The sequence below is a fragment of the Sus scrofa genome, chromosome 3 (genome assembly GCF_054392235.1).
Source record: "Sus scrofa isolate SSC_HxYL_T2T_F1_AM1 chromosome 3, Sscrofa_HxYL_maternal_Yorkshire_Landrace_v2.0, whole genome shotgun sequence".
Lineage (NCBI taxonomy): Eukaryota > Metazoa > Chordata > Mammalia > Artiodactyla > Suidae > Sus > Sus scrofa.
The window spans coordinates 46,582,103-46,609,725 of record NC_139385.1 but is presented as its reverse complement, the minus strand read 5'-3'; the positions used below and the strand labels follow the sequence as shown (position 1 = coordinate 46,609,725).

The following is a 27,623-nucleotide window of genomic DNA, read 5'->3' as shown; positions in this document are numbered from 1 at the left end:
GTGCCCAGGGCACACGCCAGTCCCCTGGAGGCTTGGCATTGGCTCTGGAGAGGAAGAGCTGTAAGGAAGCTCTGAGGGAAGAAGAGAAGCAGGCCACCGCCTCCCGAGGGTGTGCGACACCCCAACGGGAGCTGGGCTGTGCGCCCCAGCCTTGGCCCGGCCCCTTTCATTCTAGCGGCAGTGGAGGCGTCAGACGTCAAGGCTACCTTTATTAGAGTCACTTCGGCCTCAGACGGGACCAACGGTAGCTGACCACATGCAAAAAGGGAGTTGAGAACCCGAGGCCAGAGACGGCAGGAAGAGGCCATCCTTGCAGGCAGCAGACCACAGCTTCCTGCGTCTGGCTGTTCTGGGGCCGTGGCCGCTCATGGGGCACAGGCAGCACACAGACCTGGGCGGTCCTGGTCTCAGGATCACAGGGCAAGGCCCCAGAGGCCCCAGAGCCTCCAGAACAAGGCCCGTCCAGCCTCGGGCGGGCAGGGGGGCAGCCGAGACCACCTCAGCCCAGGCCTCCCTCTCCCGTGGCCCTGGAGGGTGGTCCAAAGGGCGGGCAGCGTCGCCACTGACCCGGGCCCAGAAGGCCATTTTGGTGGAACGAGCTAGGTCCTTCGGCAGCGCTTCCTCTGGCAGCGCCGGCTCTCAGGGCTGCTGGGACTAGCTGCCGGCGAGGGCGCAGGTGCGGGGGGCTTGTGGTGGGCGCAGCTCATGCTCAGGACCCAGCCCAGCTTGTGGTGCAGCACCTGCTTGAGGCCGGGTGGCAGGGGCAGGCCCTCGAGCGTGTCCCCGGAGTCGGGCCGCAGCTGGCGCAGGCGGTAGCAGCACAGGTACTGCAAGGAGGTGATGGTGGCGCAGGAGCGGATCACTTTCATGCTGCTCTTGGCCGCCGTGGAGCACACCATCGGGTAGAACCTCTTGTTCTGCAGCTGCGTGGCTGCCACTCCTGGGGGGGCGGGGGGAGCATCCTGAGCCCAGACCCTGGTCCCTGGAGGCCTCCTAAGGTGCCTAAGGATGCTGGGCCGCCTGCCAGCCCTGGCCAGGTCTGGGGACCCTGGGACGTCCTCTCAGGGAGCCTCGGGGCAGCTGTGCCCTGCGCGTGCACACGGGGCGCTGCTCACCTATGCACTTCCTGTTCTTGAAGAAGGTCAGCGTCCCGTGCCAGGTGTCCAGGTGGACGCCGATGATGGAGCCCTGGCCGAACCGTGAGGAGAAGCTGGTCTTGTCGCCCTTGTGGTGGAGGAGCCCTGGGGGCGGTGGGGGCGGGGGGGTGGGTGAGCCCAGGGCCTGGGAGCCCCGCCTGCCCCACCCCCGCGCCCCGCACACACACCCGTGTAGGAGAGGCCCCAGCTGTCCTCGTCCCTGCCGAGCAGGCTGCAGAACGTGTGATGGTACTTGTCCAGGTCCACGTCTGACGTCCCAATGCCCACCATCTGGGAAGAACGGGACTGGTGGGGGGGCCGTGGGCCATGGCACCCGCAGCCCCCCCGCAGCCCTGCCACTCACCATGTCTGTGCCGTAGACGGGCGAGGTCATCTTGATCTCCCAGAAGTGCTGGCCCTCGGCCAGCTCCTTGGTGCCGCGGATGGCCGCCGTGCCGCAGCTGTACTCCGTGTGGAAGCTGACCTTGCGGTTGTCGCAGCTCAGCAGGGTGGCTGAGGACTTGTTCAGGTCATCCCAGACCCAGTCGAAATCTGCAGAGCAAGAGGCCGGGGCTGGGCGCGCGCCCCGCAGCCCAGAGGGCCGCCCACCCGCCCCCCCGCCCCGGCGGCCCCATGGTGCTCACCCTCATCCTCCTCCCCGCAGCGGCAGTCCCTGCCCCGGTGGGCGGTGTGCAGGCTGCCGCAGAAGGCCTCGCTCTGACTGTCACAGTCACAGAAGGACTCCCCGGTCACGGGCACCGCGCTGGGGATGGAGGGCGGCGCGTTCGGACACTCGGGGTCGGAATCTGAGTCGCTGTGCTGCGAGCAAAGGGCCAGCTGTTCCAGCCAGTCCTGCCTTCACCGGCCCAACCCGACCCCTGGCTGGACCGCTTGGCGCCTCACGGAAGGACCCAGGGGGCTGGTCTCAAGGGCACAGCCAGCCACCCTTCTGGTGACCCTGGGCACCTCTGCCTGGCTTAGGAGCTGGGAGGGCTTCCTTCCCAAAGGCCACCATGCAGGTGGTCCCTACAAAGAAAGGTGAGAGCCCTGGAGGCCCAGCCACTCATCCAGGTGGGGCCGCACACTCGGTTTCCAGCACCGCTCAGGCAGCTCCTCACCACAGATAAACGGGGACTCCAAGCCCTGGGGGCCTGATTTCGCCCAGTGGCCAGACACCAAGGCTGAGCTGGTCAGGTTCTCAAAGGCCCTCCTGGAAGCTGGCCAGGGTGCTCTCCGGGCACCTTGCTGTCGCTGTTGTGACGCCACACAGACCCCTCCAGACAATGACCTAGACTCTGCACCTCCAGCGGATCAAGGAGGGGCCCGGGGTGCAGACGGCCTCCATGCCTGCACTCCTGGCCCACCCAGCTTGGCCTACTGGCCTGGCCTGGCTCTGGCCTCCACTGTCACTGTCCCGGCCTCCAGGTGTTCCTCCAACTCCCCCAAAATACCCTCTGCAAGGGATCTGGCTCCTCCGAAAACACAGCCTGGCCTCACTCATCCAAGCGGCAGGCCCCCTGCCGGCCCCAGTCCTGGACCACTTTTGGAAACCACTTCAAGGAGGTGCCCCCGGCTCCTCACTGCGTCACCCCCCCGCAACGCCCTCCTGCGCCCTTGTTGATGTGCCTCCTCCCGCTGGAGCTGAGCTCCTTCGCTGTTAGACTTTGGTGCCCTCAGCACCGCCACCTACGTTCCCTGAACCAAGGGCAGACACAGCTCAGGAGCCCCGCTCGGGAGGCCTGGAGCACCTTGCTAGCTTGGAACAGCCATCGGCCAGAGGCACCCCTCCATGGAGCCAAGGGCACAGACACCTGTACACAAGCTGGGCACAGAGTGCACAAGGGCAGGGTTGTGAGTGTTCAGCCTTCAAAGGTGCTGGGTGACGTACTCTCCCCAACCACACACACAAGGACACTAGGCTGTTAAGTGGCCACATACCACCCCAGCCCCTAGACACCTGCACCCCACCCAGTGATGAGCCAGCGAGGCAGGGACACACTTCAGGCCACGTGGTCAGTGGGAGCTGAGGGTGGGACAGGAATGCAGGCAGGGCCTCTCACTGGCCTGGGCAGGGAGCAAAGGGAGGCTCCAGGAAGGGGCCTAGGATGTCATCACCTCCAATCCCCCCCCAAGGCCTGGTGGTTCTAGGGAAGAGAGGCACCCATCCCCACCCAGGACACCTGACTGAGTCCGGGTGGCTGTGACAGGGCAGCACCAAGTCACCCAGAGATCACCCCTGCAGGAAGCAGTGGAGGTGACTCAGGGCAGATCCAGAGCCCAGCTCTAGTCTAAAAGGTTCAGGAAGCCAACTGCAGAGCCATTCCCATGCCTCCCTGCCCCCAGGGACACGAAGGCCACACAGCCCCGCCACTCCGCCCCACAGGGGCGGGGGTCAGAACAGGAGGCTCTCCTCACGGCCTCCAGAGTCCCCGGCCTCCCAGAGCGCAGGGTCACTGACGTGTGAAGGCGCAGAAATGCTGGTCTTTAAAAAACTAAAATTCTGGGAGTTCCCACTGTGGCTCAGCAGTGAATGAACCTGACTAGGATCCATGAGGCCGCAAGTTTGATCCCTGGCCCAGCTCAGTGGGTTAAGGATCCAGCGTTGCCGTGAGCTGTGGTGTAGGTCGCAGATGCGGCTCGGATTTGGCGTTGCTGTGACTGTGGTGTAGGCCGGCAGCTGTAGCTCCAATTCAGCCCCTAGTCTGGGAAACTCCATATGCCGTGGGTGAGACCCTAAAAAGCAAAAAAAAAAAAAAAAAAAAAAAAAAAATCAAAATTCTTTTTTTAGGTACGTACACACAAATACAAAATACAGATTTAAACAGGCAGAGAAAACATCCGGAAGATTGCTCGTGGAGTTAACCATAGCTGCCTTTGGAAACTGGTTTGGTAAATAAGACGAAGATTTTGTTAAATAAACTGACCAAAGTTCCCACTGACATCTTCAGGTCAAAAGGCGCAGAGGCAGGTAGCATCTATCCTGAGATCCTGAGCCCATATAAAGGGCCTGGGTGAGCAGAGGGACAGGGAGGGCCAGGCCAGCCCTGCCTCTGGCCCCAGGGGCAGCTTTCTCTTCCAGTCCAGTTCAGGCAGCGTCTCCCTTGGCTGTCGCCTCACCCACTGGAACCTACCTGCCCATCAGAGTCGTAGCCCCAGTTGGGGGTCCCTGCCAGAGCCACGGCCCTGGCATCCGCGTCTCGACGGGCTGCACTCAAGACAAAATGCCACGCTCTGCTGCTCCGTGGGCGCCTGGTCATGGTGGACAGGATCTGGAAGAAAGCAAGGAGTCTGAGCAAAGAAAGGGAACACAGCACACCGGTAGGTCCCTTGACGCCCCCGAGACTCAGCCCCCCTCTGCCGGCCCCCCCAGGGCTCCAGAACTATTCATGAGCACAAGCCTCACTCCAGGATCCAAGCACCTTGACAAAACCCAGGTAAAGAGTGAGGAACACCATCCAGACATCCATGACGCCCGGCTCAGCCCCTCTCCCCGCTCCAAGCTCAGCCTCAGGCACCGAGCTGTCCCTCAGGCATCCCAAACTCTGCCTGCCCCTCCTCCACCGTCCAGTTTGACAAATGGCATCTCCAACCCACAAGTTCCTCATGCCAGAAACACACCAGTCATCCCCAGCACCTCTTTCCCCCCTCCTGCCGTGGCCTGCCAGCCCTACATGCCCCACATCACTGCCAAAACATGTCCTGAATCCGTCTACAACCCTGCCCGGCCCGCCCGGACATGGCTCATCTTCACTCTGCCTCTTTCCACTTCATTCACTACAGCCACAACCAAGCTTTTCTTGAAATACAAATCTTTAGATCTTAACGAAGCTGTAAACTCCTCTTAGAATAAAATGCAAAATTCTACAAAGCCTATGATCCAGCTGCTAGCTCTTCCTGCCCTTTGCCCAGAATGCCTTTCCCTCCCATCTTTGGCTCTCAGTTTGCATGTCCGACTTACAATAAGTCGATTTCTGTGATCATCTACTTCGCGGCTTTTCCCTGGATTGAAATCCTCAGGAGGGCCAGGACTGTCCCCCAGCCACGACCCCGAGAGGCGATGGTGAATGAGGTAAGGCAGAGCTTTCGAGGGATGGGAGCGCGTCTGCACACCAGGGTTCGTTTCTGGGGACGGCTTCAGTGAGCCCAACCCATTCCCCGCCCGCCACCTCCGCGGCACACAGCTGGCGCCAGGCGGTGCACGCTGAAAGCACGGCCCCGAGTCTGACCCCGCTGAGAAGCCGGGCAGCGTGCTCCCAGACCGCGCAGTAGCCGGTCACGTCCCGATCGGGCATCTTACTGTCTCAGGATCGGCGGGTGGCGGGGTCCCTCCCGCGCCGCGCGGTGGCAGCCCGCCCGCCGCCCCGCCCGGCCTGCGGCTCAGAGCCGAGCCCGGCCCCGCCACGGCCGCCGCCGCCGGCGCAGGAACAAAGGCGCGCCGGCCCCACGGCTCCGCAAGGTCAACAGGCGCAGCGGGGTCCGGAGCCAGGCGGGGCGGCGGGGCCAGGGAGGCCCGGGGATCCCGGCGCAGACGCGGCCCGCCGCTCACCTGCAGCCGCTCTGCGCCGCCGCGCTCCGCCCGGCCGGCCGTGACCTACTTTCCGCTCCTGAGCTAGACGTAAACAATCCCCGCACCGCGCGCGGCTCGGGGCTTCGTAAGAAGGGCGGGCCCCGCAGCACACGCCTTTTGTTGAGAGGCCGATGGCCCCGTCAATCCTGACCCAACGTCCCCATGGGTCACTTCTCAAGAGGTCGGAGAGAGGGTCCGCACGCCCATTGGACGCGGGGCGAGGAAAAGAGGCGGCCCCAAGTGCGGGCGTGAACACGGATGTAGGTCCATGTTTTGTACGTCGTCTGCGCCGGAATCTGCGTGCACCCCCTCATGCGACCGGATTGGCTGAGGGTTGAGCGAGTGGACCTATCAGGAGGGTTCGCACTGGCCATTGGTTGTGGAGGCACTTCACTCAAGCCGGGGCGGGCGGTGCTTGGGAGGAAGCGGAAGGAAGACGCGCGGCAAACCGGTCAGGATGGAGGCGGCGGCTGGTGAGTGTGCGGAGCTGCGTGGTGTCCCCGGCTGCCGGCGCGTCCCCGGCTGCCGGCGCGTCCCCGGCTGCCGGCGCGTCCCCGGCTGCCGGCGCGTCCCCGGCTGCCGGCGCGTCCCCGGCTGCCGGCGCGTCCCCGGCTGCCGGCGCGAGGGCAGAGTGAACGAGCTGGCCCGCAACAGCCGGTCGGGGATCCAGGTGTTAGCTCTGCCTCTTATTTACAGTGTAAAGGTCGCCGAGGTGCGCGTGAAACTTTGGTCATTAGGGCGCGCTTAGAAGTCTCAAGAGAGAGGTTCTAAGAAGGAAAACCTGGGAGGCCTCAGACTCTTATTTCCTTTAAAAGTATCATTCTAGGTTTCTAAGCTCTAGTTTAAAAAAAAAAAAATCGGAGTTCCCGTCGTGGCACAGTGGAAACGAATCCGACTAGTTAACCACGAGGTTGCGCGTTCAGTCCTTGGCCTCGTTCAGAGGGTGAAGGATCCCGCGTTGCCTCCAGCTGTGGTGTAGTCGCAGATGCGGCTCGGATCTGGCGTGGCTGTGGCTGTGGTGTAGGCCGGAGGCTACAGCTCCGATTGGAACCCTAGCCTGAGAACCTCCCTGTGCCATGGGTGCGGCCCTAAAAAGAAAACAAACTAAAATAAAATGATGAAAGTAGTGTGGGCGGAGTACAAATACTCCATTGGGCACAGTTGGATTTGCAGAGTTGCCCAAACAGGCCTTTCTTGGGCGTCCTTTTCTGCCTTCTCTTCTAGGCCAGGTACCTTGGGCACAAGCGCTCTTACCTCCAGACTTACCCATCAAGGTACAAAGGTAGCACCGGAGGAAGAGGTCTGAAAAAGCTTGTTATGGAAAGGGCATACTTGTTAGAAGCCTTCTAGATTGGTTGATGAAGCCTTCGTGTTTTTTTTTTTTAACTGCCCGGTTACACCTGCGGCGTATTGAAGTTCCTGGCTCCGAGTTTAATTGGAGCTGCAGCTGTGGCCACAGCCAGTGCAACACCAGATTCAACCCACATCTGTGACCCACGCCTCAGCTTGAGGCAACACAGGATCCTTAACTTACTGAACGGGGCCAGGGATCAAACCCATGTCCTCTCAAATGCTAGTGGGGTTCTTAACCCACTGAGCCACAGCAGGAACTCTGAAGCCTTCTTTTTTAACCGTGGCCAGGAGAGGAGCACGTACAAGAAGTTTCAAGAAGCCTAATGGGGGGAGTTCCCATCGTGGCACAGTGGTTAATGAATCCGACTAGGAACCATGAGGTTGCGGGTTCCGTCCCTGCCCTTGCTCAGTGGGTTAAGGATCCGGCATTGCCATGAGCTGTGGTGTAGGTTGCAGACGCGGCTCGGATCCTGCGTTGCTGTGGCTCTGGCGTAGGCCGGTGGCTGCAGCTCCGATTGCACCCCTAGCCTGGGAACCTCCATATGCCGCTGGAGCGGCCCAAAGAAATAGCAAAAAGACCAAAAAAAAAAAAAAGCCTAATGGCCACACGGTCACCTTACCTGTGTCCACAGGCAACCCTGGTATCAGTTGCTTCTCCTTTTCTAGAAAGATTCTTTGCATACAGAAACTTTCATATTTGTCTAGTGTATCAAATGGTCACGATTGGGTTGAGCAGAATGTTTGATCGGGCTTTTTGTCCACAGAGGGGCCTCATTTCCCTCCGGCGGGAGATACTGCTCTTCTTCGCCCTCTCGGTGCAGCCTCTCACACCTGGTGGGCACGAGGATTCTCGCTGCTCCCTGCATGGAAGCTTTTTAGTTTGTAAAGTTTCTCAGGGTTGGCTTCTAAGCATTGTTGCCTGAAAAGGTCGCTGCTCCTTCCAGTTACCTGATGGGAGGAGTGTCCTGTTTGATGCTCAGGCGGATAAGATGCCCCAGTCCCACCAGTGAGCAAAGTAAGTCGTTAGTACTGAGGGCTTGTCACTGCAGCATCCACACCAAGGGCAAGTGGAAATGAGCATCCGGGTCCAGCTTGGCTTTCCTGATATTCTACTAGAGGTTGCCCACCCCGCCAAAGGTGAAATTGACTCCTAAATACTTTTTTTTTTTTTTTTTTTTTTTGTCTTTTTGTCGTTGTTGCTATTTCTTGGGCCGCTCCCGCAGCATATGGAGGTTCCCAGGCTAGGGGTTGAATCGGAGCTGTAGCCACCGGCCTACGCCAGAGCCACAGCAACGCAGGATCCGAGCCGCGTCTGCAACCTACACCACAGCTCACGGCAACGCCGGATCCTTAACCCACTGAGCAAGGGCAGGGACGGAACCCGCAACCTCATGGTTCCTAGTCGGATTCGGTAACCACTGCGCCACGACGGGAACTCCTTTTTTTTTTTTTTGAGGGCCGCGGTGTGGCATATGGAGGTACCCAGGCTAGGTGTTGAATGGGAGCTGTAGCTGCTGGCCTACACCACAGCTCACGGCAATGCCAGATCCTTAACCCACTGAGCGAGGCCAGGGATTGACCCTGCAATCCTCATGGATGCCAGTCAGGTTCATTTCCACTGAGCTGCCACAACGGGAATTCCTGACTCCTAAATAGTTTTCGATTTTTGGGGGGGCAGGGGGCGCTGCATCCACAGCGTATGAAAGTTCCCAGGCCAGGGATTAAACTCGAAGCACAGCAATGACAACGCTGGATCCTTAACTGGCTAGGCCACCAGGGAACTCCCAGTCCTTTTTGATATTAAGTCAATGTAAGTAAGAGACTTTTAAGGCATCGCAGAGGTGCCCTGAAGCATGATGTCCAGGGCTTGTATTTGCAGGCAGTGAGCTGGCCATTTGGGGTGGGGGGCATGGCCTTTCCTTGTACGCTTAGAAGATCTCAGCCACCAATCCTGGAAGGAGACCCAGGAGAAGCACTATAATGCGTTTGTGGCAAGGACCTGTGGGAAAGCCTGGCCAGGAGCCTCTAAGTTCCTTTAGGGACATTTGAAGGAGAGAGGGGCTTTGAACCTACTCTTGAGAGCAGGGCTTGGTCACCTTTTATTGGGCCCCTCCTGGGGCCCTGGGCTTGCTGTGGAGGGAGCAGTTGGAGGCCGGGCTGTCCTCTGGATGCTGAGGTCCTGAGGGCTCGGGGGCAAGAACTTGGGGCTCTTGCGGGGGCTGCGGGTGGTTTGTACACAGATGCAGCCCTGTGGGGTGGCAGGGAGTGGGATGGTGAATAGTGGTTGGGTGTGGGCTCATTGGAAGGGAGAGGAGCTGAGGCAGAGTGGCCTGTGGCTGGTGGGGCTCCCCAGGCCAGGGCCTGCCCAGGGAGTGGCACTGCTGCTTCGGCCACCCTGTGTACCCAGAGTTTCCTAAGGCACGACGTGAGCCATCCACGTGGCCTGACTCTGCACACAGTGGTGGCTGTTTTCAGAGCTGCAGCCTCCCTTCTGGGAGCGCAAGGCCACGGTTGCCCTGGGTGCCTCTAGTGACCCTAGGGCGGGGGCGCTGGGCACCTCCAGAGCGGAGCGAGGGGCTGGCGGGCTGCCCTGCGCTGCTGTAGCGAGGACCCTGTTTGCATTCGTCCCCACCCACTGCTCGGGGCGTCGGCTGGGAGCCGCCCGGAGCGTGCGTGCGGCCAGGTGGTCACGCGCCCGCCTGGAGAGAAGGCCTTTCAGGCCTTTCGTGCCACGGCGCAGCCCCGCTCCTGCCGGTGGGAGCGGTCATTTCCGAGGCGCCGCAGCTGGGTCTGGGACCTGCTGTGGACGCCCTTTTGCTGGGTGATGGGGCGGGACTTGGGGCACAGGAAGAGCCTGTTGACCCCGCGGTGGGGGCACAGAGGGGGTGGTGCCAAGGAGACGCCCTGTTCTCCTGCCCTGTTGTCCTTTTGACCAGAGCCTGGAAACCTGGCCGGCGTCCGGCACATCATCCTTGTCCTCTCAGGAAAGGGGGGTGTCGGGAAAAGCACCATCTCCACGGAGCTGGCCCTGGCCCTGCGCCACACGGGCAAGAAGGTGAGCGTGTCGGGCAGCCGCCGGCTTTACCCCCTGCCTGGCGGGGCCCCGGCCTCAGGCGCCTGTGCCCGCCTCCCGCAGGTGGGGCTCCTCGACGTGGACCTGTGCGGCCCCAGCATCCCCCGCATGCTCCGGGTGCAGGGCAGGGCCGTGCATCAGTGCGACAGGGGCTGGTTGCCGGTCTTCGTGGACCAGGAGCAGGGCATCTCCCTCATGTCAGTGGGCTTCCTGCTGGAGAAGCCGGACGAGGCCGTGGTGTGGAGAGGCCCCAAGAAGAACGGTAACGCCAGGCGGGCAGGCGAAGCGCTGGCCTTCCCTTTCCAAAGCACGGGTGAGGCTGCCCGGCCTGTGGCAGGACCAGGGCAGCACCTGCTCAGAGGTCCCCCCGTGAGGGGTGCGAGGTGGGGCTGTGGTGGCTGTGCGCCAGCAGATGGCACTAGACTTGCTCTGGGTGGCGGAGAGGCTGCTGGGTGCAGAGCGAGTGCAGGGCGGGGTCCAGATGCCTGGGGAGGGTTCCCAGCTCCGACCTGGGTGGAAGTTGGGGTGGGGGGTGTTCCCGGTTCCTGGGGAGGAGCGGCCTGCACAGCTGTGCTGCTGGGTGGTCCCGGGCCCTACAGAGGCTGCCCTGCCCTGGCAGGCTGGGTGGAGGCAGCGGGCCCCCCGTGACACCCGGGAGTCCCCTGTCTCACCCGCGCTCCCCCGCCTGGACCTCCCCGGTCTCCTCAGCGCTGATAAAGCAGTTTGTGTCTGACGTGGCCTGGGGGCCGCTGGACTATCTGGTTGTGGACACGCCCCCTGGGACCTCGGATGAGCACATGGCCGCCGTGGACGCCTTGCGCCCCTACGGCCCCCTGGGGGCCCTCGTGGTCACCACGCCCCAGGTACTTCGGGAGCGCCCCCCTGCTTCTCCAGCTGCACGCCATCCTGGGGCAGGCCCTGTCTCCATCTTTCCACCCCTCGTGGCTGCGTTTTGGGGGTGCCCAGCGGCCGGTCTCGTCTGTGCCCGGTCTCCAGGCCGTGTCTGTGGGGGACGTGAGACGGGAGCTGACCTTCTGTAGGAAGGTGGGGCTGCGGGTCATCGGGCTCGTGGAGAACATGAGCGGCTTCGTCTGCCCACACTGCGCCGTGAGTCGTGGGCGGCCCCGGGGGGCGGGCGGCCAGCCCCTCTCCTCGAGAGTGGGGAGGGGCCTCGAGGTGGACCCGCACCTCTGTGTCCCAGGAGTGCACCCACGTCTTCTCCCGGGGAGGCGGAGAGGAGCTGGCCAGACACACCGGAGTGCCCTTCCTGGGTGAGCGAGCCAGAGCCACCTGAGCCTCTGCTCTGGGTGGTCGGACGTCCCCACGCCCCCTGCACCCCAAGTGGGAGGAAGAGGGTGTGCCTCCTGTGCTCCTTGGGCCGGGTGGCTCCTCTCCAACAACCCGCTTCAATGGTTACGGTTAACAAGCTGGAGAGAGGCCGCCCCCGGGCGGGAGCAGGCGCCTGCGGCCCAGGTGCCTGCGGAGGCCGGAGGCCGTGGAGGAAGGAGTCTGGCCCCCGCGCCCGGCCTGCACTGCTTCGAGGGCCAGAGCACGAGAGGCTCGGGGTGGCCGTCCTTCCGGGCGCCTCCGCCCGCGAGCTGTGGGATCGCTGATGGCCCCGCTCCCGCCCCCGGCCCCCTGCAGGCTCCGTGCCCCTGGATCCTGAGCTCGCCAGGAGCCTGGAGGAGGGCCGCGACTTGGCGCGCGGCTTCCCGGACAGCCCTGCCTTCCCCGTGCTCTCCTCCATCGCGCAGAGGATCCTCGACGAGACCCCCGTTGGGCTCCGCTGACCGAGGCAGCCACGCTGTTGGGCCCGCCTCCCAGGACACATTTCTGATGGCCCAGCGGTGGCTCAACTCTGAGCTGCGGACAGTACGCCGTGGTTCTGCCCTGTCGGCCCGTGAGACACGGTGGACAGCACGCGGCCCGAAGGCCGAGGCCTGAGCTCCCGGCGGCGCGGGCCCAAGCGCCTGGGGGACTTCCGCCACCCTCAGCCATCCTGGGGCCCCTCAGCCCCCAGGCCTGTCCTCGGGGTAGAGGAGGGGGCAGCCCCCCCCGGGTGTCAGCTGTATCTCAGAGGAGCCCCAAATAAAGGCGCCCCATCACCGCGGTGCCATGTCTGACCCTGCTGGTCCTTTTGCCCCGGCCCCGCGTTCCCGGCTCTGTGTCACTGTGTCTGCGGCAGACGGCGTCCACCTCCACGTCCCAGGGCCTGGGCCAGCGGTCCCTGGTCGATGCCGTTGGAGGCTCGGGCAAGGGCGCATGTGAGTGGAGCTTGAGGAGGGTTTGTAGAGTGACTGGTGATGCTGGAGAACCGGTGAGGGGAAGGGGCTGCCCCGCCGCCAGCCGTCGCGCTGCGGGCCGGGCGGAGTGGAGGAGCGGGAAGGTCGGGAGGGTGGGCTCCAGCAGGCAGGGTGGCAGCACCCTTGTCGAAGGGAGAGATGGATCGGGCAGAGGGCACCAGGGCAGGGGTGTGCCAGGGACGTTGGCTTCCGCTGGGGGCCCAGGAACCAGGCCGGCCGCAGCCCCGCCTCCAGGTGCCTCGGCTGTGCACCGACCTGCCGGGACCAGCCTCCTCGAGGACCTGAGTGAGTGCCTGCCGTGCCTCGGCTGGGGGCTGGGAGCTGGGGTGGGTGGACTGCGGAGAGTGGGCACCAACAGGGAGGGATGGGGACGGCCGTGCGGGGCCGCGGCAGCCAGAGCTGGGGGTGAGCGCGGCGAGCGGGACCGCGTGCCCAGGCCAGCGCTGTGCCCCCACTGTGCGCACTCGGCGTTCATCAGGTTGCTTTTAATCGGGGACGGGTGGGGAGGGCTGGCCCTCTGGGACCCGGCTGGGGGCCACACCACAGGGCCCGGGTCCGGCCCCAGGCCGGGGTCCGCTGGGGGCGGGACCCAGCAGGTCTCCTGAGCACGCGGGTCAGCAGTGGGCAAAGTGGGCCTCGCTGAGGTCGCGCAGGTCCAGGCCAGACACAGCCGGGGGGCTGGCGCAGGTGATGTTGTTGTAGGCGTAGGCAGGCGGCTGCCGGTCGTCGTCCCCCTCCGCCACAGCCCGCACGAAGCGGGGCACGACGGCCGGGTGCTGCAGGGCGAGGGCCCTCAGGGCCCGGAGGGGGCAGCCGCAGTCCCAGGGGTTGCCCTCAAGCCACAGGCGCTCCAGGCCCAGGGGCTGCGGCACAAAGGTCCGCAGCGAGTTGTTCCTGAGGCTGAGGTAGCGCAGCTGCCCCAGCGGCGCCAGCACGGCCTCGGGCAGCGCCTGCAGGCGGTTGTGCGAGACGTCCAGCCAGAAGGTGCGCTGCAGGGGCCCCAGCGCGTCCGCCGGCAGCGCCGACAGCCGGTTGCGGGAGAGGAGCAGGTACTCCAGCTTGCCGAGCCCCTGGAAGAGCCGGCCGGGCAGGTGCGTGAGCCGGTTGGCGGTGAGGTCCAGCTCCAGGAGCTCCGCCAGCCCCCACAGGCTCTGCTCGTCGATGGCCTCGAGGCCATTGTCCTTGAGGAAAAGCCGGCGCAGCCCCGACAGGCCGGCGAAGGTGTGCAGGCCGACGCGGCCCAGGCAGCTGTGCTCCAGGTGCAGGCTGTGCAGCTTGCCCAGGCCCCGGAAGACCTGCTCCGGCAGGTTCCGCAGGCAGTTGCCAGACAAGTTCATGACGGCCACGTTGAAGAGGCCCAGGAAGGCGCCTGCCTTGATCTCCTGGATCTGGTTGTCATTGAGCGCGAGCACCTCCAGCTGGCCCAGGCCCTCGAAGGCCTTCTCGGGCAGCTGCCGGAGGCGGTTGTGGCCGAGCTGCAGCTCCTCCAGGAAGTGCAGGTCCTTGAAGGTGCGGGGCCGCAGGCTGGCGAGGGCATTGTGCGCCAGGCGCAGGACATGCAGGCCCAGCAGGCCGGGGAACGTGTCCTCCAGGAGGCCCCCCACGCGGTTGTGGGACAGGTCCAGCCAGCGCAGGGCCTTCATGCCCAGGAAGGCGCCCGGGGCCACGGCGGCCAGCAGGTTGTGGTCCAGGTACAGCTTCTGGAGCTTGGGCAGCTTGACGAAGACGTTGGCCTTGACGCTCCGCAGGGCGTTCCTGCTCAGGTCCAGCTCGCGCAGCTCGCCCAGGCCGCAGAAGAGCGCGGGCTGCAGGTAGGTCAGCTTGTTGCCGGCCAGCACCAGCTCCCGCAGGTTGGCCAGGCCATGGAACGCAGTGTCAGGCAGCACGGCCAGGCTGTTCCAGCCCAGGTTGAGGTCCCAGAGGTTGGTCAGGCCCTGGAAGAGGCCCTCCTCCACCCGGCTGAGCAGGTTGTTGTGGAGGCCGAGTGAGGCCAGGCCCGGCGTGTGCAGGAAGGTGTGGGCCGCCAGGCTGCGCAGCTGGTTCCGTTCGAGGTGCAGGTGGTACAGGTTCTGCAGGCCCAGCAGCGCCTGCGGCTCCAGGCTGGCCAGGCCGCTGCCCTGCAGGTTGAGGAAGCCCAGGCTGGAGAGGTTGCGGAAAGCCCCCGCGGGGACGGAGGAGAAGTTGTTGCTGTCCAGCCACAGGGCCCTGGCGGCGTCTGGGATGCCGTCGGGCAGCTGCGTGAGGTTCCGGGAGCTGCAGAAGACGCTGAGCTCGTCCGTGTAGTCGTCGTGGCCGCAGGAGCAGGCAGCCGGGCACGGCAGGCCCTCGGCGTCCGATGGCGCCCCGGGCTCCGTGCCTGCCAGGGTGCAGGGGCCCAGCGCCGCCCAGGAGACCAGCAGCGCCGCCAGGGCGCGGCCTCCTGTGGGGAGAGGGGCTTGGGGAGGCGGCCCTGACGGGGCCCAGGAGACCGGGAAGCAGCCCACGGCCAGGACCGGGCACTGCTGACTGGGCTGGAGGGAGGCACTGGTCCCCCACGTAGACGGGCAACAGGAGACAGGCAGGACGATTGGCACGTCCTCCGGTCCAAACCTGGCTGCCCTTTCCACCCGCAGGACCCACGGAGCGGTGACGCCTGTTCCAGAAAAACAGGGCTGGGGACCTGGCGATTAGGCCATGGACTCGTCTGCATCCTCACGATGGACCCTCAAGCCAGCCTAGGCTGCCAGCGGGCCTGGAGGAAGGCGTGAGCGCGAGAATGTTCCAGAGCAGGCCTCGGTGGGTATGTGCACCTGCTGCCCCGAGGGTCTGGACAGTGCCCCCGACGCCAGACCGGGGTGCGGTCCACACCCGGGGACTTGGCCCAGTGCCGTGGCTGGGGAAGGAACAGGGCACAGGCCTCCGGGCAGCGGGGGACCCGAGACCGCATAGCGTCCCAGGACAAAGGATGCCAGGCTCCCCGGCAACACCCCCCAGACCTCCGCTGGGCACCAGGTTGCCCACTGCACCGGCTCCTCCCTGCCCCCCCAAGAGCTCGAGGTCCTGGGGTGGGGGCCTCACCCCGCCGGAGGCGGGATAACCCGGGTGGCGGGGGCCTGGCCTCCGGGGTGGCTGGGAGCACAGGCCATGGCCCAGTGGAGGGTCTGGGGTGAGGCCTCCCCCGCCTGCACTGCTAGCCTGGGTCCTGGGCTGGGGGAGGAGGTAGGGGAGGCCAGGAGCTTCTCGGGGCTGGGCTCGGCCGGGCCCCCTGCCACTGCCAACCATCACGCCCCCCCCACCCCCTCCCCGCCTGTGGTCTCCCACAGCCCCCGGCCTGCCCTGAGCTGCGCCCTCCCAGGGGGCAGCCCCTGCCCCAGGGGCTCGGGCACGGGGCCAGCCCTCCAGGAGCGGGTGCTGGCCCGCGGGGCCTCACCTTTCCTCAGGGCCATCCCTCGTGCAGAGCGGGCCACAGGCGGGCGGCGAATGGGCGCGTCTGCTGGGCCGGCCGCTCCTGCCCTCTGGATTTCCCCACCGCCGCCGCCGGCGGCCAGCACCCTCCTTACCGGTCAGCCCGGCCCTGCTGGCCCCAGTGCGCTTAACCCCCTCCTGCCGGGCCGCCAGCCTCGGCACCGAGGGCGCACGGTGGGGACGGCAGGGCACGGGCGGGGGGCGGCATCCACCCTGCAGCGCCTTAGGGGGGCGAGGTGGGCCTGGTGCAGATGGAGGGGCCGCAAGGGGCCTGTCCCCCTCCTCCCGGCCCCTCCTCCAGGCCCCTCTTCCGTCCCCCTGCGGGGCTGGGCGGGGCAGCACTGGGCTGCAGGCCGGGCGGGCGGGGGTCTCCTTCAGAGCAGCCCGCGAGGAGCTGGGGCACGGCCAGCCGGCCTCCCGCGTGTGGGCGGGGGCCCCTCGGGCAGCTTGGGGGTCTCCCCGCCCGGCACCCGGCCACGTGGGAGTTAAGCCTCTGCCCCCTCTCCGGCGTGCTGGCCTCCCCCTCCTCCTGTTTCCTAACTGCCTGCCGGGGTGGGGTTCTTGTCCCAGCGCCCAGGGGCCTGGCCCAGTCTTGGCTTCTCCTGTGACCTCGGGGTCAGCTGGTGTCTGGCGGCTGCCCCTCCCCCAGCCTCTTCTAGGAATGCTTGGCAGGGCCCAGCCACCTCATGTTTGCTGTCCCCGCAGAGTACTCCCGGGAAGAGAGCGGGGCACGGCCTGGCCTCGGGGGCCAGGTCCAGCGGCCCTGAGCTCAGCCGCCACCAGCAGCAGGCCCCACGCTGTCCTCCTGGGCGCTTGTGGGGCACAGCCACCCACCCTGCCCAGGCCCTGGGACAGGTGCCCGTGCGGCCTGGGGTCAGACGGGGGAAGGGGCGTGGCCACGGCCCCGGGCCTGCAGGTCAGAGCCCTTCCCGACCTGCAGGAGGAGGCGCCCTCCGGCTGCCCGCCCTGCCGCTCGAGGGGCCTGCCCAGCCCTCCACCCGCCCCGGGCACTGGGCCTGCTCTCAGAGGGTCTGGAAGGGGTTGAAAAGGTGGACCCGAGTTAGGGAGGACAAGGCCTGTTGCGGGGTCGGGCCCCTCGGACCTCACCTGGGGAGGCAGAGGGAGGAGGTGGGGGCCTCGGTGCGCCCCCTCCCCAGCGCCCCTGCAGCCGCGCCGAGGGGCCCAGCTTGGTCCTCATCCCTCTATTGAGCTTTGATTTCTTTCCAGGTCGTTTCTCAGCTTCTCTTCTGAGAAATTATAGATCCACCAGGAGAAAGTCCACACCCAGCCATTTACACGGTAAACACACGTCTCCACTGCAGAAAGCGCAGACTCAGCAGAGCTCCCAGGTGGCCCCGCGGGCCAGGCGCACATGGACTGGAGGGGTGGTTCACAGGCCGCCTTCTCGCGTTTGAGGGTTTAGGGCTGGAAGCCGCCTGTAAGAGCCCAGGCGCGCTCTGGGTTTCGAAACCTTTCCCGAGTCTGGCAGAGTCCTGGCCCCTGACCCTCCGCAGCCGCGCTGGCCTCTGCACGGGGCGCCTGAGATTCCCTTAAGGAGCCTGGACACATGTCCACGGAAGCGCGGGGTCTGGGCGCCCTCGGGCCGCGTCGCCGTCGTCTCTCCCCGCTTTCTGTCCAAATGCCCTGCCACCCAGGGCCGCGTGTGCACGTGAGGGTCCTGGGAGGGCAGGCCCCCGGGTAGTTAGGGGTCACACCCTCCTGGGACCACCCGGGTGCCCGGTCTGTGCTCAGCTCCAAAGGGGGTGACAGTGACAGTCATTGTCCCCTTCTCAGCACAAGTGATGGCTCTGGGGACACTGGCTCCTTGGCCAGGGGACCGTCCTGGCAGGTGCGTGTCAGTCTCCGGCTCATCGTCAATTTGGCTGCCGTCCGTGGGACTTGGGGTGGTGGTTTTGTTTGGTTGGTTTTTGTCTTTTTAGGGCCACACCCGCGGCCCATGGACGTTCCCAGGCAAGGGGTCGAATCGGAGCTGCAGCTGCCGGCCACGCCACAGCCACACACTTGAGTACGGCCTCCTAAGCCACCTGGTGAAGGCGTTAGAGCCCTGCCCTCTGGGGCACCTGCGGGCCACCCACGCGTGCAGATGCCTCCTCGGAGCGAGCAGGGGCACGGTTGCCTCCCTGGGCTTTCCCTTCCCCTGCGCCCCTCGGCACCACCTTGGCTGTTGGCAGGGCCCACTGCGGCCTGCTCCTTTCTGGGCACCTCCTGGGCCTTGGAGGCAGAGCGGATCCTCCTCCGAGAGCTTCCTGGACGCGGGGCCCCGTGCAGGTCCGTGTGTGCGGTGGGCGCAGACACCCATCCGACTTTGACTGTGTTGCAGCTTGAGTGTCCATCTGTGGACGGGGCGCAGGGGTCTCTAGGGGCGTCTTTGTAGCTTTCCATGTTAGGATCTTGCACGTCTGTTTCAGGGTTTGTGTGTTTTCCCTGTCGATGGTTGTTGCTTTTGATGCTGTTCCACCCGACCCTCGGTAACGCGTGCAGCCGCCCGCACCAGCCACCTGCAGAACGTCGGCAGCCGACGGGGGGCCTTGCGGACCCCACCTGCCTCGCCCAGCATGTCTTCAGGGCTCGTGCCTGTGGCGCACTCGCTCAGCACATCCGTGTCCCTGCTGGTGACGCCGCTGCCATCCCATCTGCTGGCCTCGCCACGTCCGCTGACGGACACCTGGTGAGCTTCCGTTTGGGGCTGTCCACAGGGAGCACCGTTGCCCTGGACGGTTGGGGGGACGTGGGCTTCGCTCCTCTAGGGCGGATTCTCAGGCGGGGGCTTGCTGGCTCCCAGAGCCTCTGTCTAATTTTTAAAAGACCGTTTTCTAAAATGATTGTATCGTTTCACAAACTGAGAATCCCAGTTCCGCGTCGCCACGATCTGGTGTGGTCAGGGTTCTGGTTGGATGTTTTAAGCTGTGCTGTGTTTCTGTGGATACTGGGCATTTTCCCACGTGCTTATTGCAGGTCTTAGGTCCTCTTGGGGGAAGGGTCTGCTCCAGACTTTTGCCCCTTTTTAATTGAGGTGTCTCACTGAGTTCTAAGTGTATATTATGGGTGGTGGACTTTATAGGTTATGGGTTATCAGAGATAATATTTGCAGATATTTGTTTGTGGTTTATCTCTTTTCCTAAAAAAATGTCTTTCGAAGTACAGAAGTTGATTTTATGAGGTCCACTTGATCCGTTTTTTCCTACATGGCACATGATTTCAGCGTGGTGTCTCCTGACTCTTTCTCTAACCCAGGTCACAAAGACCTGCTCCATGGGAGACACAGATTATCAGAGTTCCCACTGTGGCTCAGTGGGTTAAGAATCTGACTGAAGGAGTTCCTGTTGTGGTTCAATGGTAAAAAACCCAACTAGTATCCATGAGGACACAGGTTTGATCCCCAGCCTCGCTCAATGGGTTAAGGATCCGGCATTGCCGTGAGCTGTGGTGTAGGTCGCAGATGCGGCTCGGATCCCACGTGGCTGTGGCTGTGGTGTAGGCTGGCAGCTGCAGCTCTGATTTGACCACTGGCCTGGGAACCTCCAATGTGCCGTGGGTGCAGCCTAAAGAGACCAAAAAAAAAAAAAAAAAAGGAATCTGACTGCGGGGTTGCTGCAGCGGTGCGGTGTGGATCCCCCTGCAGGCGTAGGTCACAGCTGTGGCTGGGATTGAATCCCTGGCCCAGCAACTTCCATGTGCTTCGGGTGTGGCCATAAAAAGAAAAAGGAAACGCAGCTGTCTTTCCGTGTACATCTATCTTCTTTCTCTTGGCTTTTTTTTTTTTTTTTTTTTGGTTGGTTTGTCTTTTTTAGGGCCACCCCTGTGGCATATGGAGGTTCCCAGGCTAGGGGTCGCATCAGAGCTGTAGCCACCAGCCTACACCACAGCCACAGCCACACAGGATCCAAGCTGCATCTGTGACCCACACCACAGCTCATGGCAACACTGGATCCCCGACCCACTGAGGGAGGCCAAGATCAAACCCACAACCCCATGGTTCCTAGTCGGATTCGTTTCCAGTGCGCCCCGACCAGAACTCCTCTCTTAGCATGGGGGACGGGGTAGTTTTTAGCGTATGAATCTTACAGTAGGTTTGATAAAGTGATTTCTGAGTATTTTATTTGTCTTGATGTCGTGGTGAGTGGAACTGGTGTGATTTTGTTTTCAGGTTGGCTTTAGCCTGTGTAATCCCAACAGATTTCTCCGGCTCAGCTTCTTAATTCCCGGTGTGTGTGTATCTGACTCCTTAGGCCACACACAGGATCACACTGTCTGTGCATAAGGACGTGGTTTTTCCCTTTTTTGGCCGCCCCGCCGCACAGGGATCAGATCGGAGCCCTAGTTGTGACCTAAGCCAGAGCTGCAGCACCACCAGAGCCTTACCCACTGCACCTCAGTGCTCCCAAGAGGCCATCAGTCCCGTTGCCACCCAGCGGGGACCCTATGCATGTGGAGACGCCTTTCGTCTGCACGAGCTTCCCTGCACACCCCGTGGGCCACTGCCAAGGGCCAAGAGCAGGGAGCCTACACTCCTTCCCCAGCGCTGAGGATGCGGGCTTGTCTTCACAGCTGCCGTCGCAGGCAGGAGGAGGCTCCCGACCAGAGATGGCCCTCTCCTGTCCCCGCGGTGGTGCCTGTGTCAGGGTGCAGGGCAAAGGGGAATGAGGCTGCTCCTCCGCCGACCTCCAGACGGTGAGGGTGACCTGGACTTTGCGGGGGGTCTCCGTGTAATTACAGGGGTCCCTAAAAGTGGAAGGGGGGAGGGCAGCATGAGGCAGGGAGGGGAGGCTGCGACCCCTAGTTGCTGAGTTTTGCAAAGGGAGGGCGGTGGGGAGCCTCCAGCAGTGGGAAAGGCCGGGGACAGAGTTTGGCCCCAGAGCCCCCCAAGGAACAGCTCTGCTGACCCTGCAGTGCAGGGAGGCTGCTGTCAGCCTCGACCTCCAGAACGGCCAGGGGCTACGTTCGTGTTGTAATAACTGAGTTCGGAATGATTTGACAGAGCAGCCATTTGGAAATTAGTAGATGTTCTTTTAATGTTGTGGCTGCACTCAGGGCATGTGGAGGTTTCGGGGCCAGGGATTGAATCCCAGCCACAGCTGCCTGTGACCTACACCGCGACCATGGCAACGCCAGATCCTTTAACCTACTGAGCAGGGCTGGGAATCCATCCACCCCTCACCTTGGCAGTGACCTGAGCTGCTGCACTTGGATTTTTTTGTTGTTGTTCTTTTTAGGGCTGCACCCACGGCATATGGAGATTCCCAGGCTAGGGGTCGAAATCAGCTACAGCAGCTGGCCTACACCACGGCTCACAGCAACACCAGATCCTTAACCCACCAAGCGAGGCCAGGGATCGAACTTGCGTCATAATGGATGCTGGCCAGTTTCATTCACCACTGAGCTACAGCGGGAACTCCTGTTGACATTTTTTATAACAAACGGGTGTGGAAATTTTTTTCGCCACATCCACAGCATGTGGAATCCATTTCCAGGCCCAGGATTGAACCCGTGCCATGGCAGCCACAACACCATATCCTTAACCTGATGCACCACAAGGGAGCTCCTGGGTGTGGGGTTGGGTCAAATGTTTTCCTGCATCCATTGAGATTATCGTGTGGGTTTTGTCCTTTATTTGATGGTTTATTGTTAATTGATTTTTAGATGTTGAACCAACTTTGTATTCCTGTGATAAATCTCGCCTATGGAAGGTCCCAGGCCAGGGATTGAACCTGAGCCACAGCAGGATCAGTCCTTAACCTGCTGCGCCACAAGGGAGCTCGTGGTACTGACATTTGAGGGATTTTGTGCTCATGAAGGACACCGGTCGCTGGCTCTCCGTTTGGGATCAGGCTCACACCAGCCTCACACAGTGAGTGGGGACGTGTTCCCTCCTGTATTTTCTGGAACCGCTTGTGAAGGGTGTTACTGAGAGAATGTATTTGTGAAGCCGTGTGGACCTAAGGTTTCTTTTTGCCTCGGAAACTAAGACGTTTTAGTTGAAGCTGAAGGCGTGTGCTCATCTCACCTTCCCTGGAGGTGTGCCCGGGCCTTGGTAGGGCCTGCTTCTTCCTCTGTGGTGGATACTGATGTCTCCTCTCGCAGTCGTGATTTTGGTCATTTGTGTCATCTTGTTGGTCAGGGTTTTTTTCTGTTTTCCATTTCACTGATCTCCCTGCTCATCACTCATTTCTTTGCTTCTGCTTCCTTTGCTTTTGTCTGCTCCTCTTTAGTGTTTAAGGTAGAGCCCCTGGGTTTGCTTGGAGCCTTTCTTCTTACACAGAAGCACCGTATAAGCTGCACTGCTCAGCTGCAGCCCAGACGTGGGGATGCTATGTGTTCATTGTCACCTTTGTGACGCACACTCTTTACATGTTAACTTGCTTCCCAGTGTCTGGGGTTTTCCAGACTTCGTTTTGTTATAAATATCTAATTCCACTGGAGCTTGAAATTATACACAGTATGTTCTAGCTTTAAAAATTTGTTGTGGGAGTTCCCGTCGTGGCTCAGTGGTTAACGAACCCGACGAGGAACCATGAGGTTGCGGGTTCAACCCCTGGCTTTGCTCAGTGGGTTAAGGATCTGGCGTTGCCGTGAGCTGTGGCATAGGTCGCAGATGCGGCTCAGACCCTGCATTGCTGTGGCTGTGGTGCAGGCCAACAGCTGTGGCTCCAATTCAACCCCTAGCCTGGGAACCTCCATATGCTGTGGGTGCAGCCCTAGAAAAGACAAAAAAAATTGTTGGGCTTTGTTTTGTGGTCTAAGATCCTGTCTATCCTGTAGAATGTTCCATGAGCACCTGGCGATGCTGATGATGTCTTTTAAATAGATTCAGGCGTTCCTGTCGTGGCAAAAAAAAAGAAAATTGAATGATGGAATGAAGAAGATGTACCTGTTACTTGTAGAATCCTTCAGATTAAAACAAGGAGAGGAGTTCCGGTTGTGGTGCAGCGGAAATGAATCTGACCAGGAACCATGAAGTCGCAGGTTTGATCCCTGGCTTCGTTCAGTGGATTAAGGATCTGGCATTGCCGTGAGCTGTGGTGTAGGTCGCAGACTCAGCTCAGGTGTGGGCTGGCAGCTGTAGCTCCTAGGAGACCCCTGGCCTGGGAACGTCCATGTGCTGCAGGCGCGGCCCTGAAAAGCAAAACAAATAAATAAATAGGTTCAGCTGCGTGAATGCCCTGTTATCGACTGGACCGTTTAAAGATACTCCAGTTGTGCGTACTTATCTTCCTTTTCAATATCTAGTTCTTTGGCCCCTTTCAAACTAGACGGGGCGGTATTCTTTTCTTCAACAGAGGATTATTAAAACAGACATCAGAGGAAAGAAAAATTAGTGCTTGTAGAGCTGGAGAAGTCAAGCTTCTGGCCTAAGACCATTTGCTGACAAAGAAAATTCCTTGAACTGCAGAGTGGGAGGAAGGATGGAGAAGGCAGCAAGGGCCTGATGGGCTGGACCCCCCCACCACCCCCCAGGGCCCCAGCTGGGCTCGAAGCCCAGGGCAGAGGTGGTCCTGGCCTCTGCTGAGCGCTGACGGTTCCGAGGGACAGTGGAGCAGGTACACATGCCCAGGGGCAGCATGGGAGCAGGACCAGCCTTGCCTTTTTCTCTGGATCCGCAGCGCCTGCGCGGCGCTCCCAGAGCCACTGAGACCCACTTACTCCCCGGGCCTCGCTGCTGCCCCAACGTAGAACTAGTGTCCCCAGAAGTGGACGGTCCAGGTAAAGCCTCTTCCCCTGTGGTTGTGCGAAGAGATGAGGGATGGGAGTTTCAGATGCCGGCAGGAGCCGGGGGTCACGCAGCACTGTGAGTGCACGAAACGCCACTGAGTTTCACTGTACGCTGGGTGAATCTCATCTCAGCTTCAATAAAAAGCGAAGAGTCTCAGTGGTAACAGGCCGTCACTGCTGAGAGCTGAGCTGTAGGGAAATAACCTCCCCGGGCCTGCACAGGACTCGTGCAGGGCGGGGAGGCGGCTGCAGGAACACAGCGAGGACCCAGGGCTCTGGCTGCCGGAAGCAAGACCACCACCCGGGGGCAGGGCCAGAGGGTCCCAGGGAGTGACCGGAGCGCAGCTTGGTGAGGGATGGAGCCTCCCGCCAGCAGACAGGTGACAGCAGCTGAGAAACACCCTACAAGTCCTCCCAGGAAGAGGGGCGCGGGGAAGAAACCCAGGGAGCCTGACGGCAGGGTCACCACGGGGCTGGGCGGGGGTGGGGAGTTAGGCAGGAGGAGGAGAGACCCCCAGGGGCCGGGAAAGCCGGCGCCCAGGCTGCGAGGCCAGCGAGCAGAGGGCCGCACGTCGGCGCGGGCTGGGACCCTGGCGGGGTACGGGCGTGTTGGGAAACGGGCACAAGAACACGTTTCCACCAGTGGCCGAGGCAGCCAAGGGAGAGCCCCACTAACATTCAAGGCAGCGTCACTAGTTCCTAAAACAAGCAACATCAGGCTCCGCCCCGCATGAGCTCCCGCAGGCCCCGAGAAGCGGGGCAGCTCCGGGCCTTAGCGTTGCCCAGGCCAGATGGGCCGGAGCCGAGCATCAGAGGGGCCCGGCCCGGGGGCAGGACATCTTGGCCCTGGGAGCCGCTGCGCTGCCACACATACCCAGGAGGCCGTGCCCGGTGCCACAGCAGCGCCTTGCCCACCGCCCATCTTCAGGCCCTTCCTCCCGGCAACACTCCCTCCAGTCGGGCCACCCCGGTGTCCCCGCCTCACTGCTGCGGGACAGCCCAGCCTCCGGGCTCCAGGGCTCGCCCCAACCCGAGCACACAGGTCGGAGCCCTCGCTGCCTCCCTGCCCAGTGCTCGGCCCCAACGGCTCAGACCCAAGCTGGGGCCACATGCTGCTGCCGCCACCTCCCGCTCAGGCCACCGCCCCAGCCTCCTCGCCAGTAGCCTTGAGGTCGGCTGTGCGCACCCTTCTGCACAGCTCAGAGGGGGCGCCCCAGTCCCCACACGTCCTGACCGCACCGGGCCTCCTTCCCCCCAACCCACCGCCCCGGGCGTCTGCATGGCTCGCCCCTCCGTCCCGCCTGGCGCCCCCGCCTCCTCGTCTGACCTGCGGAGTCCGCGCGTCCCACCGTCGCCACCAGGACAGACAGCAGCTCCAGGCGGGGGCAGGGCTGTGCCTGCGCCCCCCGCGTCCCCACCGCATCTCGGTATCTGCCCCCCCACCCCCCCCCCCGTCAGCGTTCAGATGCTGGTAACCCACCCGTGGGGTCAGGAGTGGGGCCCGCAGGAGGCTCAGCAAGTGTCCCCGCACACCAGACCCGGGAGTGATTCAGAGACAAGAGCAGCAGGAAACAAAGCACGCACCTCTGGGGACAAAGCCGCGACCATCAGACCTTGTCCCCACTTGGTGGGGGGCGGGGGGGGACACACGAGTATTTACCGCAGCCCCGGCCACACCTGAGCTCTCGCGACGCCCCCTAGGGGCCGTCCCCAGAAGACCCACCTGTGGCCAGAGGGCGGGCCGTCCAGGGAGAGGCTGGTGCGCCCCAGGGGCGACGCGGTGACGCCCCAGACCACCACGCCGGGGCTCCTGGAGGGGGCCCCATATTCCAGGGCAGGCGCCCCCTCCCCTCCGCCCCTGCCCACCTTCCTTGGCTGTTCCTGGCGTGTTGCCTTTACAGGAAAACTCAACTCCTGAGGGAGCGTTGCCCTGAATCCTGAACCAACCAAGTGAGTGACTTGATGTGAGGGTCAGGAGAACCCCTCAACTTGCAGCCAGTTCGTCCAAGTGTTGGGGGCCCGGGGAACCCCCATCCTTCACGGTAGTCTGAGGCGAAGGCAGTCTTGACGGGGACCAGAGAGCCAAGCCGATGAATCCGCCGCATGTTCATAAACCGCAACTCCTCCGCCCCGTCCAGGGGTCAGCACTCCAGCCCCGTCCTGACACCAAAGCCCAGGCCTCACACCTAAGAGCAGAGTACCAGATCCCGCTCCATGAGGGCCAGTAGCAGCCCTGCCTGGAAGGGAACCATCCCAGAGCTGTCGGAACGGGAAGGGGGGCCAGACGTACCGACTGAAGGTAGAGCCACCAAGCAGCTCTGGACCGCGGACGCTCCTCGCATGGCCAGCAGTGTGGGGGGGACAGTAGGTGTCCGTTTCCCGGACACTATCACAATGAGCACAATCATACGAACCGTGAGCCCAAGTGTGGAAAAATGAAAAAAACTAATGCATGAAATTATAGGAAGACATCAGAGCGGGAAAGAATCGTTAAACAGGACACACCAGCATTTACCATGAAGGCAAAAAATTTTAAAAAAAGGCAGTGAACCACGTTCAGAATGTCTTTACCGAGACGCCAGAGGGTGAAGCCAGCAAAAAATGAGAACCAAAGAAATCGCAGAGTATGCAGCCCGGCCTGCGACTGATGACAGTGAGGAAGAAGGAGCTCCCGCTGCGGCTCAGCGGCTAGTGAACCCAACGAGCATCCATGAGGACTCGGGTTCAATCCCTGGCCTCGCTCAGTGGGTTAAGGACCCGGCGTTGCCATGAGCTGTGGTGCAGATCGCAGATGTGGCTGGGATCCCGAGTTGCTGTGGCTCTGGCGTAGGCCGGCAGCTGCAGCTCCTCTGATTGGACTCCTAGCCTGGGAACCTCCATATGCAGCAGGTGCAACCCTATAAAAAAAAGAAGAAAGAGCGTGGTCAGAAAGCAGGGGAGAAGCCTAGGAGGTGAGGGATACACACAACCACCGCAGCCGGGCAGACACCAGTGAAACCCCCCCTAAGGTGAAAGGTCTCCGAGCGCCCGCTTCCACCACACAGCACAGGCCCGGCACCAGCACGAGTCCCACTTCAGCACACGCGCTGAGACCCACGCAGGACGCGGCACAGGGACACACCCTCAGCCTGGACGGGGAGCTGAGAAAGCCAGGAGACAGGCCAGGACTGCGCTGTGCCGAGACCTGTCTGGACGAGGAGGGACGGGACGAGCGGGGGCCACCTACGGAGCCGGCAGCGAGCCTCAGCCACACAGAGGCGGGCATCTGGGTGAGCATCGCCGTGCCCATGAGACGCGGAGGGATTTGGGGGACCCGCTGGGCCAGCGGAGCCTCTCAGGCCCTGGGTCCTGGTGCCACTCTCACCACCAACCAAGGCCAAGCAGACACCACCACCCCCACGCTGGAAGCCACCGGCTGGGACCAGCACCCTCTTCCCCGCGGCCCTTCTTGCCTCCAGCGCCCCGAGTCACATCCCTTCCTCCTCCTGCTCGGGGCCCCGGTTCGCCCTCGTGATGCACCGTGCCCACCCTCCTCATTCTCCCAACGCCAACCTCCCAACGGCTCTGCCTGAGATGCCAGCGCCCACCCAGCTCCCCCGGGGTCCAGGCCGAGCCAAGACCTGGCAAGAAACCGAGACCAGGACAGGCGCTTCCCAGGGCGGCCTGGCACAGGCCCCGCTTCTCAGGCAGGAGCAGGGGCTGAGAGTGCCAGGCCTCCAGCAGGGGCGACGCGTGGCCAGCGGCTGCGTCTGCCAGCCTGGTGGGCACCTAGCACATCCCCAGTACAGCAGATGTCCTAGCATCCCTCTGTCCACTCCTTTGCCCACACCGGTCCTGGGCATGTCCCCAGGACAGGCCAGCCTTTGCAGGGACAGGTGCGTAAAGCTTGGCGCCTCAGGGACCACGTTCCACAGGCTCCCGGCCCACACACTCCCCACCCGAGCCCCCAGCACCCCCACCACACAAGTGGTCAGTGACCCCTCGCTGCCCCGGCCCTGGGGTTCTGCTAGGCGTCA

The 27,623-nt window shown here is 62.8% G+C and overlaps 3 protein-coding genes and 1 non-coding gene across 13 annotated transcripts; 2 read left to right on the top strand and 2 right to left on the bottom strand.

Moving 5' to 3' along the window:
* Positions 1–189: 189 nt before the first annotated feature.
* On the bottom strand, positions 190–5,762 carry SPSB3 (splA/ryanodine receptor domain and SOCS box containing 3). Of its 6 annotated transcripts, XM_013987757.3 has the most exons (8): positions 5,683–5,762; positions 5,095–5,164; positions 4,268–4,405; positions 1,781–1,955; positions 1,501–1,688; positions 1,325–1,427; positions 1,116–1,241; positions 190–940 (listed from the first exon to the last, which is right to left on the bottom strand). In XM_013987757.3, exons 3-8 carry the CDS (start codon positions 4,391–4,393, stop codon positions 600–602), a joined length of 1,059 nt encoding a protein of 352 aa, XP_013843211.2. In that variant the 5' UTR covers positions 4,394–4,405; positions 5,095–5,164; positions 5,683–5,762; the 3' UTR covers positions 190–599. The 6 variants fall into 6 exon arrangements, with proteins under 6 accessions (XP_013843211.2, XP_020942493.1, XP_020942494.1 ...); XM_021086834.2 differs by lacking the exon at positions 5,095–5,164; XM_021086835.2 differs by lacking the exon at positions 5,095–5,164 and having other exon boundaries at positions 1,116–1,188.
* Positions 5,081–12,275, top strand: NUBP2 (NUBP iron-sulfur cluster assembly factor 2, cytosolic). Of its 3 annotated transcripts, none has more exons than XM_085015566.1 (7): positions 5,081–5,205; positions 9,993–10,111; positions 10,193–10,442; positions 10,838–10,992; positions 11,126–11,236; positions 11,331–11,400; positions 11,774–12,241. In XM_085015566.1, exons 3-7 carry the CDS (start codon positions 10,238–10,240, stop codon positions 11,917–11,919), a joined length of 687 nt encoding a protein of 228 aa, XP_084871692.1. In that variant the 5' UTR covers positions 5,081–5,205; positions 9,993–10,111; positions 10,193–10,237; the 3' UTR covers positions 11,920–12,241.
* Positions 12,276–12,902: 627 nt separating this feature from the next.
* Positions 12,903–17,212, bottom strand: IGFALS (insulin like growth factor binding protein acid labile subunit). Of its 2 annotated transcripts, none has more exons than XM_013987754.3 (2): positions 16,984–17,212; positions 12,903–14,851 (listed from the first exon to the last, which is right to left on the bottom strand). In XM_013987754.3, the coding sequence occupies exons 1-2, from the start codon at positions 17,072–17,074 to the stop codon at positions 13,047–13,049; spliced, it is 1,896 nt and encodes a 631-aa protein (XP_013843208.1). In that variant the 5' UTR covers positions 17,075–17,212; the 3' UTR covers positions 12,903–13,046.
* Positions 15,071–18,434, top strand: LOC110259948 (uncharacterized). 2 transcript variants are annotated; one of them, XR_014841066.1, is made up of 3 exons: positions 15,071–15,207; positions 17,104–17,175; positions 18,306–18,434. It is a non-coding gene; the product is annotated as an uncharacterized LOC110259948 (transcript). The 2 variants fall into 2 exon arrangements; XR_014841065.1 differs by having other exon boundaries at positions 15,073–15,211.
* The last annotated feature ends 9,189 nt before the right edge of the window (positions 18,435–27,623 follow it).